Raw genomic sequence first — 15,188 nt, 5'->3', positions numbered from 1 at the left:
TGCCTAATGAAACTCCAAATTTTTCCTGATGAAACTCCAAATTTTACCAAATGAAACTCCAAATTTTACCAAATGAAACTCCAAATTTTGCCAAATGAAACTCCAAATTTTGCCAAATGAAACTCCAAATTTTGCCTAATGAAACTCCAAATTTTGCCTGATGAAATTCCAATCTTTGCCTAATGATACTCCAAATTTTGCCTTATGAAACTCCAAATTTTGCTTTATGAAACTCCAAATTTTGCCTTATGAAACTCCAAATTTTGCCTTATGAAACTCCAAATTTTGCCTTATGAAACTCCAAATTTTGCCTAATGAAACTCCAAATTTTGTCCAATGAAACTCCAAATTTTGTCTAATGAAACTCCAAATTTAGCCTAATAAAACTCCAAATTTTGCCGAATGATGATAATTTTGCCTAATGGAACTCAAAATTTTGTCGAATGGGATTCCAAATTTCGCTGAATGATGAAAATTTTGCACAATAGAACTCCAAACTTTGCGGAATAATGATAATTTTGACAAATCGTCAGACAATATTTGCCGAATAGGAAAACTTTTGGAAGGTTTTGCACAATAGAACTCCAAACTTTGCGGAATAATGATAATTTTGATAAATCGTCAGAAAAAATTCGCCGAATAAGAAAACTTTTGGAAGGTCACGGTCACCTCCCGTGACCTCCCATCGGGGTGCCCCTGTATGGACATCATCTCTCGGTAGATATCAGAGAAAATCCCGTTCCGTTTAGTGCACTGGAACGAAGTATAGGAACAGTAACGATGAATCTTTAAATTCGGTGTGTTCGACACTGGCCAGATTCCGTACTACGAAAATCGCTTCACTCTCACGTGTTGACACGTTCGCCCGGTGACAGCAGAGTCGCCATTGAGAAAAGTTTCTTTTTGTCATCTAAGGCCACATTGGTCACATGCTGGAAACAACACGGAGTCGATATGTCACATTTTCTGGGTTGTTTCACCTGAAAGAAATGTTATACATTAGGTATTCAGTTTTCTAATGTTTCATCTTTAGTTGAATTAACAGCACTATGACACAATAGAACGATCAGTGGTGTTCCCATAGGGTATACTCCATATACGCCGTATACTCTCAACATTTTTTAGACATATAGTGTATACCCTCAAGCTTCATAAACTTTCACATTAATAACATACTATGTTTTTGATCACATACACAAATTATGTGTAATTTCTTACTGGGAGTAGACCGTCAGAAAAATTGATGGGAACATCACTGGGAACAATGGGGTTGTTTCCTTCAGTCAAAAGTACTACTTTTAGTCATTAAAATGGATAGAATGAGTAAAAAAAAAATAATATGGACCCAAAAAATACTTTCATTTTCCCAACAGTTATTTTTCAATTAATTTTTTTAAAATGTCCGATTTTGAAAACAAGGCGTGGTCTTTTTGACGTCACAAATGATGCAATTTGGCGCATTTTTCTACAGCGTTTCCACGTTATGATAATCAAGCAGCGAATTAAAATTGCTCTCTACGCTTGCTATCAACCCTATCGTTGCCAATACACGTGAGTAAAGATGCGAATTAAATATGTTTCTCCGTGAAGGGCAACATTGAATGGCATTTCATCATTTGTGATGTCACACGACAGAAATATAAACAATAAAAGCGCACCGATTTAAGTATTTTTTTTTAAAACATTAAACTTGAACAAATTATTTTAAAAATGGTCAGATCCTATATTTTTAAGAATACTCTTTCAGAAAAAAAAAAACTTTTAAAATTTTGGAAACGACTCCATTGACCTCATATAAAGTTCTATACAGTAAGACCTGTCTACAACGATACTGTTGGGACCTTAAAAAATATTGTTTTATACAGTTTTCACTGTACCCTTATATCTTCGTGCTATCATCATATTATACTCGTAATAAAGTTCAATATTAGCGGTCCCCAAAAACCAATCGGCGACCATTTTATTAAAAATGGCTACCAAATACTAAAGTCGCAGTCGCCAAAACTGGCGACCATATGTGTTTACAAAGAAACTTTTTTCTTCTTCTTTTTTTCGCCAATCATTTCAGAGTGAAGAGTTTCATATAAAGTCACGAAAATCGAAGATTCCTGATGTTTAATTACGTTCATTCATATTTAAAATAGGCCGTTTTTAAGATCACATTTTTTTTTATTTAATAGTTCGTTTTTGCGATTACGAACGCTAGCAGTTCCTAATTCTTTGAAAAGTAATCGTGCCAGGCGACAGAAATTTTTGTTTAATAAATAAAACAAGTCTTGTATGAGTTCTCGGGCCATTCCTCGGAAAACGATAATTTTCAAACACGTGACGCATCATATTAGTCATTAAAAAAATAATACTTTGACACATTAAATAACAATTTTTTTTTCGCATAACAAATTATAAACTTATGTGTGACATCTTAAGCAAAAAATTTCGTCATTGCCCTTTCAAATCATTACTTTTTAATGAAATACTAGAAAGTCGTCCGTCAAGGTACGACGGGTGAAAATTGTTTCAACATTTGAACGAAGCCATTGCCTGTTTGGTGATATTTTGATAGATGAAATTGTAACTTTAACTCCAGTGGATGAACCCTAAGCTCCAGTAGGTAGTCTAGTAGGTAGCGTTCATTGTTGACCTTTTTTTTTCCTTCATTCCCCTGAAATGACAGTACAGTCTTACCAGTAAAACAGTTAAGTGACCGGATCGAGTTCAGCCTTGTCACGATAAAGGCTTTCCTTGCATGTTTAACATTACTAAAACATATTATCAAATGATCATGCCGTGGCGCGAGTTTCATTGTTGAAACTCGCGGGTTACTCGATCATTGGCTACTATATATGAGGCCCCTAGTTTCAAAACCGGATACTTGCAAAAAATTCGATTTTTTTTTTTTTTTTTTTTTTGTTAATCTTGTAGAGAATCATAAGGCCTATTTGCCTGCTCAATATTAGGTTCAAAAACCGCTTCTTTCCCCCTTGAAATGGGGCGGGAAGGTCTGCCTCAGTTTCAAAACCGGACTTTTACGTCTCCTGTAAAATTTGGTTTTCTACAAGTATCCGGTTTTGAAACTAGGGGCCTCATATACGAGGCGTGTTTTTAAAGTAAGTTCCGTTTTTATATAAAAAAGGAACGAGTACAGATAGAGCTAAGTAATTTAGTGCACAAAAATCTACCACCCTAACGCTATTTTTCGACATTGCTCCCGTGATTTTCCAAGCATTTGTCACAGCGTGGTACAGGTTTTTGTATACCTATTCGTACAAAGTTACCGCCCGTTTAGTCAACCATGAGGACTCTTACAGGGCTTTGGCTGGGGCGTTTTTGAACATCCTCTGGTCTGCCCTCACCTGGCTCGCAGCATCTTTCATTTGTTTCGGCATCTAAAGTCTTTCCAAGGTGGTCTGTGGCACAACAGCAATAATGAGCTCAGAGAACATGTTATCCCATGGCTGACTACACAGGCGGCAATTTTCTATGAATAGGTATACAAAAACCTGTACCACGCTATGACAAATGTTTGGAAAATCAAGGGAGCAATGTCAAAAAATAGCGTGAGGATGGTAGATTTTTGTGCAATAAATTTCTTTGCTCTATCTGTACTCGTTCTTTTTTTATATCAAAACGGAACTTACTTTAAAAATACGCCTCGTATGAGGATATAGACTGTCACGTGAAGGACAAGCGGTTGACTTTTTCGTGGAATGGACCTCTTACATTTGCGTTCAGTCACTTATTACCAAATACTTTTGTACTATACTTAAAAAAAAAAAAAATGAAATAGGTTTGTTATATGCTTGTATCTTTGCATTAAGGAACATATGCATTGAAGTTTTGTAGAGGATCATAATTGTTTACTTTTTGCGTTGCGTGTATATATTTATAGAAATGTCTGCCAAAAGTAGCAAACCATTTTTTGACTTTGGTAGCCAGTAGTTACGATTCAAAATTCCAGCTAGAATACTCAATGCATTTCAAAGGGGAAGGGGAGAAAAATCGCATTAACATTTTTTGAAATCTAGGAGGTGAGGGAGGGGAGGGGAGGGGCTGATCGCCGAAATGACGGGTTTACCAGTGGGTGGTCTCTTCACAGAAGCCCCACTACATTGTGAAACAGTAATTTTCCAAGAGATGTTCCGAACTTTCCAACATTTGTTTTATTTAATTAGTTTTCGTATTCCGAAAAAAACCTTGAGCTTGATTTCTTTCGCTAGGAAAAAAAAATGACCAAGAGGATGCAAACAGTTTTCTTCAAGGAAATTCGTGCTTATTTTAATCAACCCTATCTATTGTGCTGGAGAGTTGTGCCGTGATCCCCCCCCCCCCCCACCCTTTAACTCACACTTTACAATGAGTCCCAATGACATGAATCTTTTTTTATTCCCTTGAATATTCTCATTTGGGGGCGTTTTCGGCTGCGAAGATTAAAGAGAAAAAGTTCTTGGAAATATTTGCTTTCGAGCGGACAGTATCTTTAGGTATGTTGCCGAGTAAAATTGAAAACTGCTAAGCAATGCCTAGAGTTAAGCAAGATAAAACGAAAACAAATTTTCTTAAATCGAATGAGAAATTCCTGAGTAAAATTTGATTGCCTGTGTGCGAACCAGTTGTTTCACATTTCATTTTATTTTGTTTTCTCACGGTACGGTGAAAAAATTGTTTTTACACTTAAACGTCTAGACAACCAACTCTTTTTTGTTTTTCATTGTCATCTCCAGAAAAGTAAAAAAATGGCAGTCGTGATCAGGGTTGACAGAAGTCCTGGATTTCAAGGGACAGTCCCATATTTTGAAAAATTGTCCTGCGTCCCGGGGAACTTCCATACGGGAAGGCTAAAGTCCTGTATTCTAGCTGATCACAATATTTTACGGAACGAGACATTATTTTAATTTTAAAAAATAAAGTAAAACAAAAAATGAAATAATGAGCTATAAGAAAATCATGTGGCAACAAAAGCAAAAATTGTTTTCGTTTTGATTTGGTTTGTATATTTTTGTTTTGGCGACAGACCATGAGGAGCCGCAGGGGTGCCCACCTAGGGGGAGGGTTCATGGCGCAGACTGCGCTATTGAAAGCTTTAGGGGGGTTGAGAGGTATTTTTCTCATTTTGGGGGGTCTTGCTTTTTTGGGGGCGGGGGTGTCTCCACGATATTGAGGGGCTGCACCCTTGCCCTTTCGGGGGGGGGGGACCCTTGAGGAAACGAATGGTTGCTTCTTCTTTCCTCATTGACTAATAGTGGAAATATATCTCTGCGCATGCGTCGTCATTCGCAATGAAAACGATTTTTTATACTTTGTTCGGCGACATTTTGTGAGGTTTAATGCTTTGATGAGATTGAATTTTCAGCGACGTCTCAAAAATATCCCCCCCCCTTTTCACACCAAGAAGCCTGTCCCGCATTTACTGTTCTTAAATCTGGCAACCCTGGTCGTGGTACTGACCAACAGAAGGTATGCTAGCACTGAATAGTATTAGCTTATAATGTTGAATGTAAATCTTTGTAAATGAAAAGTAAAGATTAGAAATTACAAGGTTAAATTGCACAAAAATTGCAGATTGCTGCAGAAAAGTGTTTCGGGCACAAGGAACACTTTAAAAAGGTAAGCTTATGAATGAAAAGACATCCGACAAGTTTTGCATCGAAATCGGGGATAACCCCGAAACACATGTCTGCAGCCAGAACTTAAATTTTTGGGAGGGCGGAAAGTCTGTTTGCTGAATGGAGTTCCAAATTCCGCCGCATGATGATAACTTCGCCCGATGGAGCTCCGTCGAATGACGATAATTTCGCCTAATGGATCTCCAAATTCCGCCGAATGATAATTTTGCCGAATAGAACTCCTAATTTTGCTGAATGATGATAATTTTGTTTAATGGATCTCCAAATTCCGCCAAATGACGATCATTTCGCCTACTCCAAATTTCGCCGAATGATGATAATTTTTGCCGAATAGATTCCTTAATTTTGAAAAATGATGATAATTTCGCCTAATTGATCTCCAAGTTCCGCTGAATGACGAAAATTTCGCCCAATGGAGTTCCAAATTCCACCGCATGATGATAATTTTTGCCGAATAGAACTCTAATTTTTCCGAATGATGATAATTTCGCCTAATGGATCTCCAAATTCCGCCGAATGACGATAATTTCGCCTAATGGATCGCCAAATTCCGCTGAATGATAATTTTGCCGAATCGTCAAACAAAATTGCTGAATAAGGTAGTTTTTGAAAGGTCATAGTGACCACCCATCAGGAACCCCTAATATAATAATGTGGACAAGAAAGTTTTCTAGAAATAATGGCACGAATGAAAGTTATAAAAATCTTGCTGCCATTCTGTTCATTACGGACATTTTTAAAGGGAGTAACGAAATTTGCGAAGTAAATCGATCAAAGATCAATTATTTTTATTTTAGAGTTTGGGAATCAAGAGAGTTCAAAACTTTAAAAAATTCTAGCTAAATAGAACTAGCAGTAAGTGATTTAAAACATACCATTCAGTGGCAAATGTTTGGTATTAACAAAACTCCTGTTAGCAATTATTGAGAATATGAAAAAGAAGCAGTCGAAAACTTGTACAATGAAATGAGTAAAAGTATGACAACGTGTATACACATGTCCTAATAAAAATAATTAAAAATAGTTAAAAGACTTAACTTTTTAATTCAATATATTTATAGACGTTGACATACTTTTACTCAACTATTGAGAATGCTTTGAAATTTACCAATATTACAGGAATAAATAATTCATATCAGTTCAACTACTTATTTAAAATTTCTTAATAAGTAAGAAAAAGGTTGACAGCTGTGCCTTAAAAATTCCATCTTAGTCCGAAAAAATTAATAAATCAGCAGTTATGGCATACTAATTCAATTTCGTTTTTACGTATCGTCGACTTAGAGCAACAGTAAGACATTTAATCCTAGGAACAACACTATGATACCCTACTGTTGCTCTGAGGCGACGATATGAAATCTATCAGATAATTAAGCATGGAGCACATTTTATGTCACTTTCAGTACTAACCTTTTCTTTCTTCGGAGCTTTCTGTTTCTTCTTTTTCTGCTTCGGAACTGAAAGACTTATGTTCAAAGGATCTGACGTCAGCTGCTCGATTTCCCGCAAAAACTTCTCTGCAGCATCTGGAATATCAAAGCTCAGTCCAGCCATTTTCCGATGGTCGCTCGACAAGTACATTGTGTGGAACGTACAACTCTCTTCTGCTTTATAGTTCGAGAGATTGTCAATAATGTCCTTCCAGAGGACGAAACCAGATCCTTTCTCTGCCAGCACTATCTGGAGCATTCTTTTGTTCCTGGCCTTGGTGTCGCCTTTGTCCAGGAGGAGGACAGGTATCCCTGTCCTGGCCAGCTCCCACTCTTTGGTTTTCTGGTCTGCCATGGTGAAATACAGGTTGGCTAGGCAGTGGCAGACCGAGACGTATGTCTTATGACTGCGGAAGAACACTTCCACCTGTACAATGTCCTGTTCGGATAGTTCACCATGATCTTCTTGGACATAGTCATCGTCATCGTAATCGACGGCAGGATCCTCAGCAGTGCCGCTCAAAGAGTCCTTCGCGACAGAATCCCCCGAATCAGACGATATATGCATGTTATCGATTTGGCTATTTAGACACCGTAGAGAGTCATACTTTTCCATGATGTATTTGACCGCATATTTCTCGTTGTTGGAATTCTTCATCACGATCTCAGGATCGGAATAGATCTGTTCGGGTTTGTCTTCGAAGGTGTTGGTGGTACCATTCCGGTAAATTGCATACAAGGGTTGATTGGCGTTGTATGGTTCCATAGCAGTAGAATACTGAAGAATGACTTAGCAGTTTGAAGATTCTTTACTGATGCTGCTCATTTTAAAGAAACTGGATGGTTCCGGGTGCCCACCTGAAAAGAAAAACATAATTGCGTGAGTGAACGTATTTCACCAGTATTGGAATAATAACGTAAAAGAAAATGAAACATTCATCGTATACAGGGTGTTCCAAAAATGACTGATACACTTGAAAAATCAATAAAAACAAAACGGCCAGCGATATAAATATACCATTTGTTAAAATATGCTTAGGACAACAGTAAATTTTCAGACAGACAAACTTTCAAATTTAGTTGCAATGTTCCTCAACATATGGCGATTGATTTTTCAAGTATACCGGTCATTTTGGCAATCTTACAGACTGCGTATTCTATTGTACCTTTAAAATACCTGCAGCGCCATCTGTTGAGGAACATTGTTACTAATTTTGAAAGTTTCTTTGTCTGAAAATTTACTGTTGTCCCAAGCATAGAGCAACAAACGGTATATTTCTATCGCTGCCGGTTTAGTTTTTATTGATTTTTCAAATATATCAGTCATTTTCGGAACACAAATATGACATTTTAATGCGTCCTTTTCATACAAAAATAGGAGAAAGATAAAACTACTCTTGATCTATTTAATAAGTTAAACTAATGAATGAGCATTAAGTAGTTCAATCGGGCGCCCCGCTGGGAGATCACATCACCGTGACCTTCAAAAAATGTCTTTATTCGGCAAATTTTGTCTGACGATTTGGCCAAATTTGGAGTTCTAATCGGCAAAATTATCATCGTTTGAAGAAGCTTTGAGTTCAATTCGGCAAAATTTAGAGTTTTATTCTGCAAATTGAGAATTTTCGCCCTCCCAAAATCGGGGCGCCGCTGAGTTTACTGGTCACGTGCCTGGAATCCAACTATCTGTTGTTATTATGTTCTTCAGTTTTCAGGTACTAGTTAAAGTAAATAAAATCTAGAAACCAGCACTTTGGTAGCAGTGTTTAGCATTCAAACGGCGACTAGTAGGCTAAGTAAAAAACTGCTTTAAAGATCATTAACTCTGATATGAAATTTCATTTTCTAGCCATCTTATGAAAAGTATTCTCATTGTATTACAGAGCGGTTGAGAGTTTTTCTTTGTTCCCCTTTAAAGAATCAACATTTCAGTTTCTTTTGAAAATGAAACTTCATTGCTGTAATGCATTTCAGAATAAATCTTTAGAAACAAGTTTTAAGATAACACACTATATAAAATTACATGAAACTTCTACAAATTTGCCTAGAGCTTTAATTTAAGTGAAACTAGTTCAAACATGGAAAATAAGGAAGTTAATTTCTTGCGAAATATCAATTCTCCAGAAACATGTTTTTAAAAACAAGTTCAAGACAGTCGCATCCATTTCTTTGAAATTCCTTTCACATTTGGTAATGAGTCTTTAAAACTTTTCCAAGAATCTGGTTTTCGAGTAATATAAACGGGTCCATCTTATTCTTCGTTCACAGCAAACCTCATATAGTTAAGAACACAAATAGTAATTACTACAAGCTTAAAAATACAAGGTCTTACGAGTCTGGAACTAGGCTGAAGTTCATCTTCAATCTTATAATGGTTATTATTTGTATCTAAATAAATAAAAAAAAATTATCTCACTTTATTTCCAACTAGTGGTACCCGCATGGCTTTGCCCGTAGTAGAAAATTAAAAGTCCATTTGATTCTCCAGTATATTTACAAATAATGGATGATGAATTTCTCGCCAATTGGCTATGTTCATTTGCTCGCCCATGTTACGGTTCCACGTTATGATAATTTAGTAATTTACTTTTCCACGTTGTGATAATTTTCTCGGTAAAATGTTCTTAAAATTGGAATAGAAAAAGAACGAAATCGAATTTTCGAAAAATCGGTTCGAAGTGCTACCCCCATGTCACAAGTGCTACCCCCATGTCATAGTCCCCATGCTACAAACTAATTCTGTGCCAAATTTCATGAAAATCGGTTGAACGGTCTAGGCGCTATGCGCGTCACAGACATTCCGATAGATATCCGGACATTCAGCTTTATGATTAGTAAAGATCAAAAGAAAGAAAAAAAACTTTATTTTAATAAGCATTGAATAAAGCGAAGTTTGACCAGTGAAAATGAACACCATAAGCACAATTTTATTTTCAGAATTTTACATGATTGTAAATCGCAGAGCGATCGAATTCGCTTATAACGATCCCTAACTAAACGAGGACTGGAATTTAACAAGGAAATCGGAAAGATTTGGTTGTGTGTGTGTGGTTTAATGTTAAATAGGCAAAAGCATAAACCACTTTCAAGGAGAAAAAATTCGCTTTAAGAGAGCACACTTTGTATTTCATATTGTCTCGGCTTCCAGCGAATTTTTTTTTTTCTGGGAATAATTCCTTTGACACTCCGAAGTTAACTGCAAGTTACTGATGAGTCAAAAATCCGTCGAACAAGTGAGAACATTCCTTTTCTAGTCTACTTTCCATGAAAAGTAGGAAAAAAAAATAGTAAATACATACAGGCAAAAAACATGAATGCATCGTAAAATCATTACGAAGAACAAAAAGAAGTCAAGAATGAATGAAATGATTAAATACTGAAAAATTAAATTAAAACGTAGGGTTTTGAGATGGGGAAAATGTGTCTGTCCGTCTCCCCCCCCCCCCAACAACTTTTGAGGGAATAAGTCCGATTCGAACAAATTTTGTTTTTGGTTTTTTGAAAGGGTCTCGGCGAGGACAGCCCATGATGTAATAAAGTGTAGTAGAAACATTTTTATTGATCTCCACAGAAATCCAAACAAAAATTACAAAATCTTAGAAGCCAGGAAAAACAATTTTGACGTCAGATAAATTATTTTTTTGAGTTTATAGGAACATTTAACAGGAGTGTCCATCACCCCTCAAGAGTCAGAGCCCCTCCCCCGTAAAAAAAAAAAAAAAAAAAAACTACGGGAAAAAACCCTATCAAAACCATGACCCCCTCCCCCTAGGTTAGTACCCTGCATTCAAAACATGCAAAAAAAAAAAAAAAAAAATTAAAACTTGGTATCAAGTTTGTTCACCACATCATAATAATGCGGTAACGAGCTTGGCGGGGGGAAGCTTTTTAGTCAGTATTTTGATTTGCTCTATGTATACATAAATCAGTACACTTCCTCAAACAACGAAGTTATAATATTTTTTCTAGTTTGTATCTTTATACAACGAGCTCATGTATAATCAAAACATAAATCTCTAACGTTAATTCGATAGATGCGATTAACATATCACACGTACATAGCCAGCTGTGCGGTTAGAGTCACGTTTCGATATTATCACCGTGAGAAATTGCTCACTGGTGGTCACAAATGAAATGAGCAATAATTAGTAGGCGTGTATGACTTACTTTTAGATTATGCAAAACAAGTTTTTTTCAACTGAACTCTGGCGGTTACTCTGACGGAGAGAATTTTCACACAGAGTTGTCCCAGAAATAATGCTGTTATTCAATGAGGCATATTAAACATTTGAGAACCATACGTTTTGCTGCAGAGCATTTAAATTTTCGATACAGTAGACCCTCGTTTTACGCAGGGGGTTACGTTCCACGGAAATGCCGCGTAAATTGAGACCTAATAGTAGTGTTAGGTTCCGTAGATAACAAAATACTTCATTCTAGTGATGACTAATTGTGCAATAAGTTTAATGCGCGCTTATATCGACTTTTATGCACTACATGTATAAAAAAAAACAAATTAATTTCGTGCTCTGTTTATAAAGAGGAGCTGGCTATGATAGTCTTTTGGCAGCCATAAAGAACTATTAACGCATCCATGATCACTTGCGTCATTTCCATGATGATAGAATCTTCCTTCACTAACAAATCAGAAAGATCATTTCTATTGTCTATAGGAATGGCTGAAATTTTTAAATGTGAACGTTTCTAGTTGTGCGTCACCGATGTCGGTATCCTCGATGGTTTTGGCCTCCTGTGTCACTCCTGAAAGCTCTTCTTCCAATGAGCTCTGAACTGTGCGAGTTTAATAACTTTGCTTCTGGAAAGAGCTCTGGAACCAATCGCATAAAATATCTCCAGTGGCCCAAGCTCGCTTATTAGCACGCCAAAATGCAGTTGATTACGCGTAAATCTGCACTCTTTATGAGTTTGGATTTCGAAAGAGGGGAAAATTTTATCCGTTTGCATTGCCGCATCCACGTGAAACCGAAACTCACCCGCGTAAAATAAAATTAAGGTGTCAAATCTTAAACCGCGTAAAATCGTAACCGCGTAAAAGGAGGGTTTACTGTACTTTCAATTATAGAAAACATTGTCGAAAACATGTTGTTCAATATTTAAGGTGAAACATTTATTTTGTATTCTTTTTTCCGCACATCAAATATTTGCGAAGGATTAATAGAATATAACATTTAAAGTAAAATAATTTGTAATTAAAAAATTCTATGTTTGTAAAAAGTACAAGTAAAAAATGTCTCGATGTGCCTATCGCCCACTGAAGTTTAGTTTTACTTGGAGAATATTTGTTCACCAGCGGTTTAAAACAGCAAGAAAAATTTATTCCTTTTTTTTTTTTCACAATCTAATCCAAAGCTAGAAGTAGAACGGGCTCTAACGTGACATTAAGATATAAAATGTTGCCTATAACTTTTTAAAGTGTTCCCTTTAATAACAAATGGAAAGAAAAATTCGCATAAAAGCTGCTCATTGTTAACATTGAGTTACATTAAAGTATTTATTGACAATTAAAACATGGAACTCGTAAAATTTTAGCACTATTTTTTCCCAGATAATTATTGTTCGAAAACAATGAAAACGTTTGTCGTCTCAAAAACTGCATCATCTCTTTGCGTTTCTACAAATAATTAACCCGGACTTTAATGCCTACTCCTTTTTGTTTCTATTTTAGCTTTGAAATTGACCAGCACGCACAAACAGACATTGATGTCAATAAACTTCGCCAAAGTAAACAAACATTGTGGAAAATAAAATGAGATAACGAATATCGATTAGTAGAATGATGGCACATATTTAATCATCTTTACCTTTACTAATAATAAAACTGAAAGTCTGTCTGGACCTCTCTCTGTGTCTGTCTGCCAGGATCTCTATGACGCGCATAGCGCCTAGACCATTCGGCCGATATTCATGAAATTTGGCACAGAATTAGTGGTATTCATGGGGGTGTGCACCTCGAAGCGATTTTTCAAAAATTCGATTTTGTTCTTTTTCTATTCCAATTTTAAGAACATTTTCCCGAGGAAATTATCACAACGTGGACGAATACAAATCGAATTATCATAACGTGGAACCGCAATATGGGCAAGCAAATGAATTTAGCCAATTGGCGAGAAATTCATCATCCAGTATTTGTTAATATACAGGAGAACCAAATGACCTTTTCCTTTTTCTACTACGGGCAAAGCCGTGCGGGTACCACTAGTAATAAATATAATAATTTTTTTTTTTTTTTTTTTAAAGAGGAAGAAAGAAAAGGGAAAAAGAGCATTCTTATACTAAGTAAGCTTAATGAGCTGACGAATTACAAAATATAAGCTTAAGAACCAGAAAAATTCCCTCACGACTTGGATACGGTTTAATCAGAGCTGTAAGAGAGATTTTTCGTAAACTCAAGATTGGGTTCATAAAATCCCCAAAGGCAAGAAATCCCAAGATTATGTAGCTAATGATTCTTAAAACTTATTTAATTTTTGTTATTGCTACTGTTCTAGTTTCTCGATTGTTAATCTTAAATGTGATAAAGTAAAGAAAAAAAAAATATTTTTAAAAAAATGTAAAAATTGATCTATTTCTCAGTGGTAATTTCTTTGGAAGTTAATTAAAAACAGTGTAAAAATCGTATGTCGCAAAAAGAAAAAAAATATATTATTGTTTTAATGGTTTACCCCCCAGTTTTGCCGACATTTAAATTTCTCCCTCCCTTAAATATATCAAAAGGTATGATTGAAACTGAAAAATGGAGGTGGGGGGGGGGGGGAGTTTCGTGTTGGGGCAAAACTGGGGGACATCGTTTTAATACAACTATACAGATAGTAACAGGACATACAGATAGGTAGGACAGATTTCCGCAATAAAAAGAAAAAATTCATCCAGGAAGAGATATTTTTCTTCTTCCAAACACAATCTTTTTGCGTAGCCACAGCATGTGCGTACCAGATACCCCTATTCTAGATTGCATAGCTAAAAATTATATTTTCGTTAAAATATTTGGTAAACGTATTTGTTTCATCAATAAAGTGCAAAAATCGAGAATTTCGGGGGGGGGGGGGAATCAAAGATCCCTATTGAAAACTCAAGCTTTGATAGCCATGAGTTAGATCACTTCCTCGTTTCCCAAAGCTATAACTACACCAATAGAATCGCACCCGAGGCTTTTCCAAGTCTGAGATACAAGAAAAGAAATCAGGCTGAATAATTATTTTGTTTGAGGACATTTTTAATGGCTTCTTCGAGGGGTACCCCTTAATATGAGTTAGTACTAGAAAGTCGCCCGTCATGGTATGACGGGTGAAAATTTGCTTCTACATTTGAACACAGCCTTTGCCTGTTTGGTGATATTTTGGTAGTTTAAACCCTAACTCCAGTGAATTATCCCTTAACTCCAGTAGATAGCGGTCGTCGTTGACCATTTTTTTCGTTTCTTCATTCCCATGAAATGACAGTCGTACCAGTAAAACAGTTGAGTTACCGGATCGAGTTCAGCCTCGTCACAATAAAGCCTTTCCCTGCATGTTAAACTCTACCAAATCATATTATCAAATGATCATGCCGTGGCGCGAGTTTCATTGTTGAAACACGCAGGTTACTCGATCATTGGCTATTATTTATATGAGGATGTACAGCAGTTAGAAAACTTAAATTCATAGTATAGTTTTCGTGTTGCTCTTTTACAAAAAAGGAAGTATTGTATTCGCAAAAATATTTTCACTCAAAATGAGCCTTAATTTCCATTTTAATTAATTTTGCTCACCCCCCGAATGATTGTCCAGTTTTTTTTTTCGACTTGACCCCCCCCCCCCCCCCCCCCCATGGCTAAGTGTCTAAGAACGTATAGACACGCGAAATATCAATTTTGACGATTCCCGAGTTAATTACTACGAGTTTTCTCATGACGTCTGTATATACGTATGTGCGTACATGTATGTCGCATAACTCAAGAACGGTATGTCCTAGAAAGTTGAAATTTGGTACGTAGACTCCTAGTGGGGTCTAGTTGTGCACCTCCCCTTTTGGTTGCATTCGGATGATTTAAAGGGGTCTTTTGTCCCTTTTTGGGAGAAAAATCACTTAATTTCGATGTAAACTCAAGTGGTCTTTTAATTTGGCGGACACTTTA

At 36.3% G+C, this 15,188-nt stretch overlaps 1 protein-coding gene across 2 annotated transcripts in view; it reads right to left on the bottom strand.

The window, feature by feature from the left end:
• Nucleotides 1-844: 844 nt before the first annotated feature.
• LOC129229332 (uncharacterized) overlaps nt 845-15,188 on the bottom strand; it is a 108,654-nt gene continuing 94,310 nt past the window's right edge. For both annotated transcript variants that reach the window (XM_054863624.1, XM_054863626.1), the window contains exons 2-3: nt 7,035-7,912; nt 845-980 (exon numbers count right to left, since the gene is read on the bottom strand). In XM_054863624.1, the coding sequence (XP_054719599.1) occupies nt 846-980; nt 7,035-7,820 (921 nt within the window). In that variant the 5' untranslated portion in view covers nt 7,821-7,912 and the 3' untranslated portion in view covers nt 845. The remainder of the gene's footprint in view (nt 981-7,034; nt 7,913-15,188) is intronic.

Source organism: Uloborus diversus, chromosome 9, assembly GCF_026930045.1.
Source record: "Uloborus diversus isolate 005 chromosome 9, Udiv.v.3.1, whole genome shotgun sequence".
Taxonomy (NCBI): domain Eukaryota; kingdom Metazoa; phylum Arthropoda; class Arachnida; order Araneae; family Uloboridae; genus Uloborus; species Uloborus diversus.
This window is presented reverse-complemented; position numbering and strand designations above follow the sequence as displayed.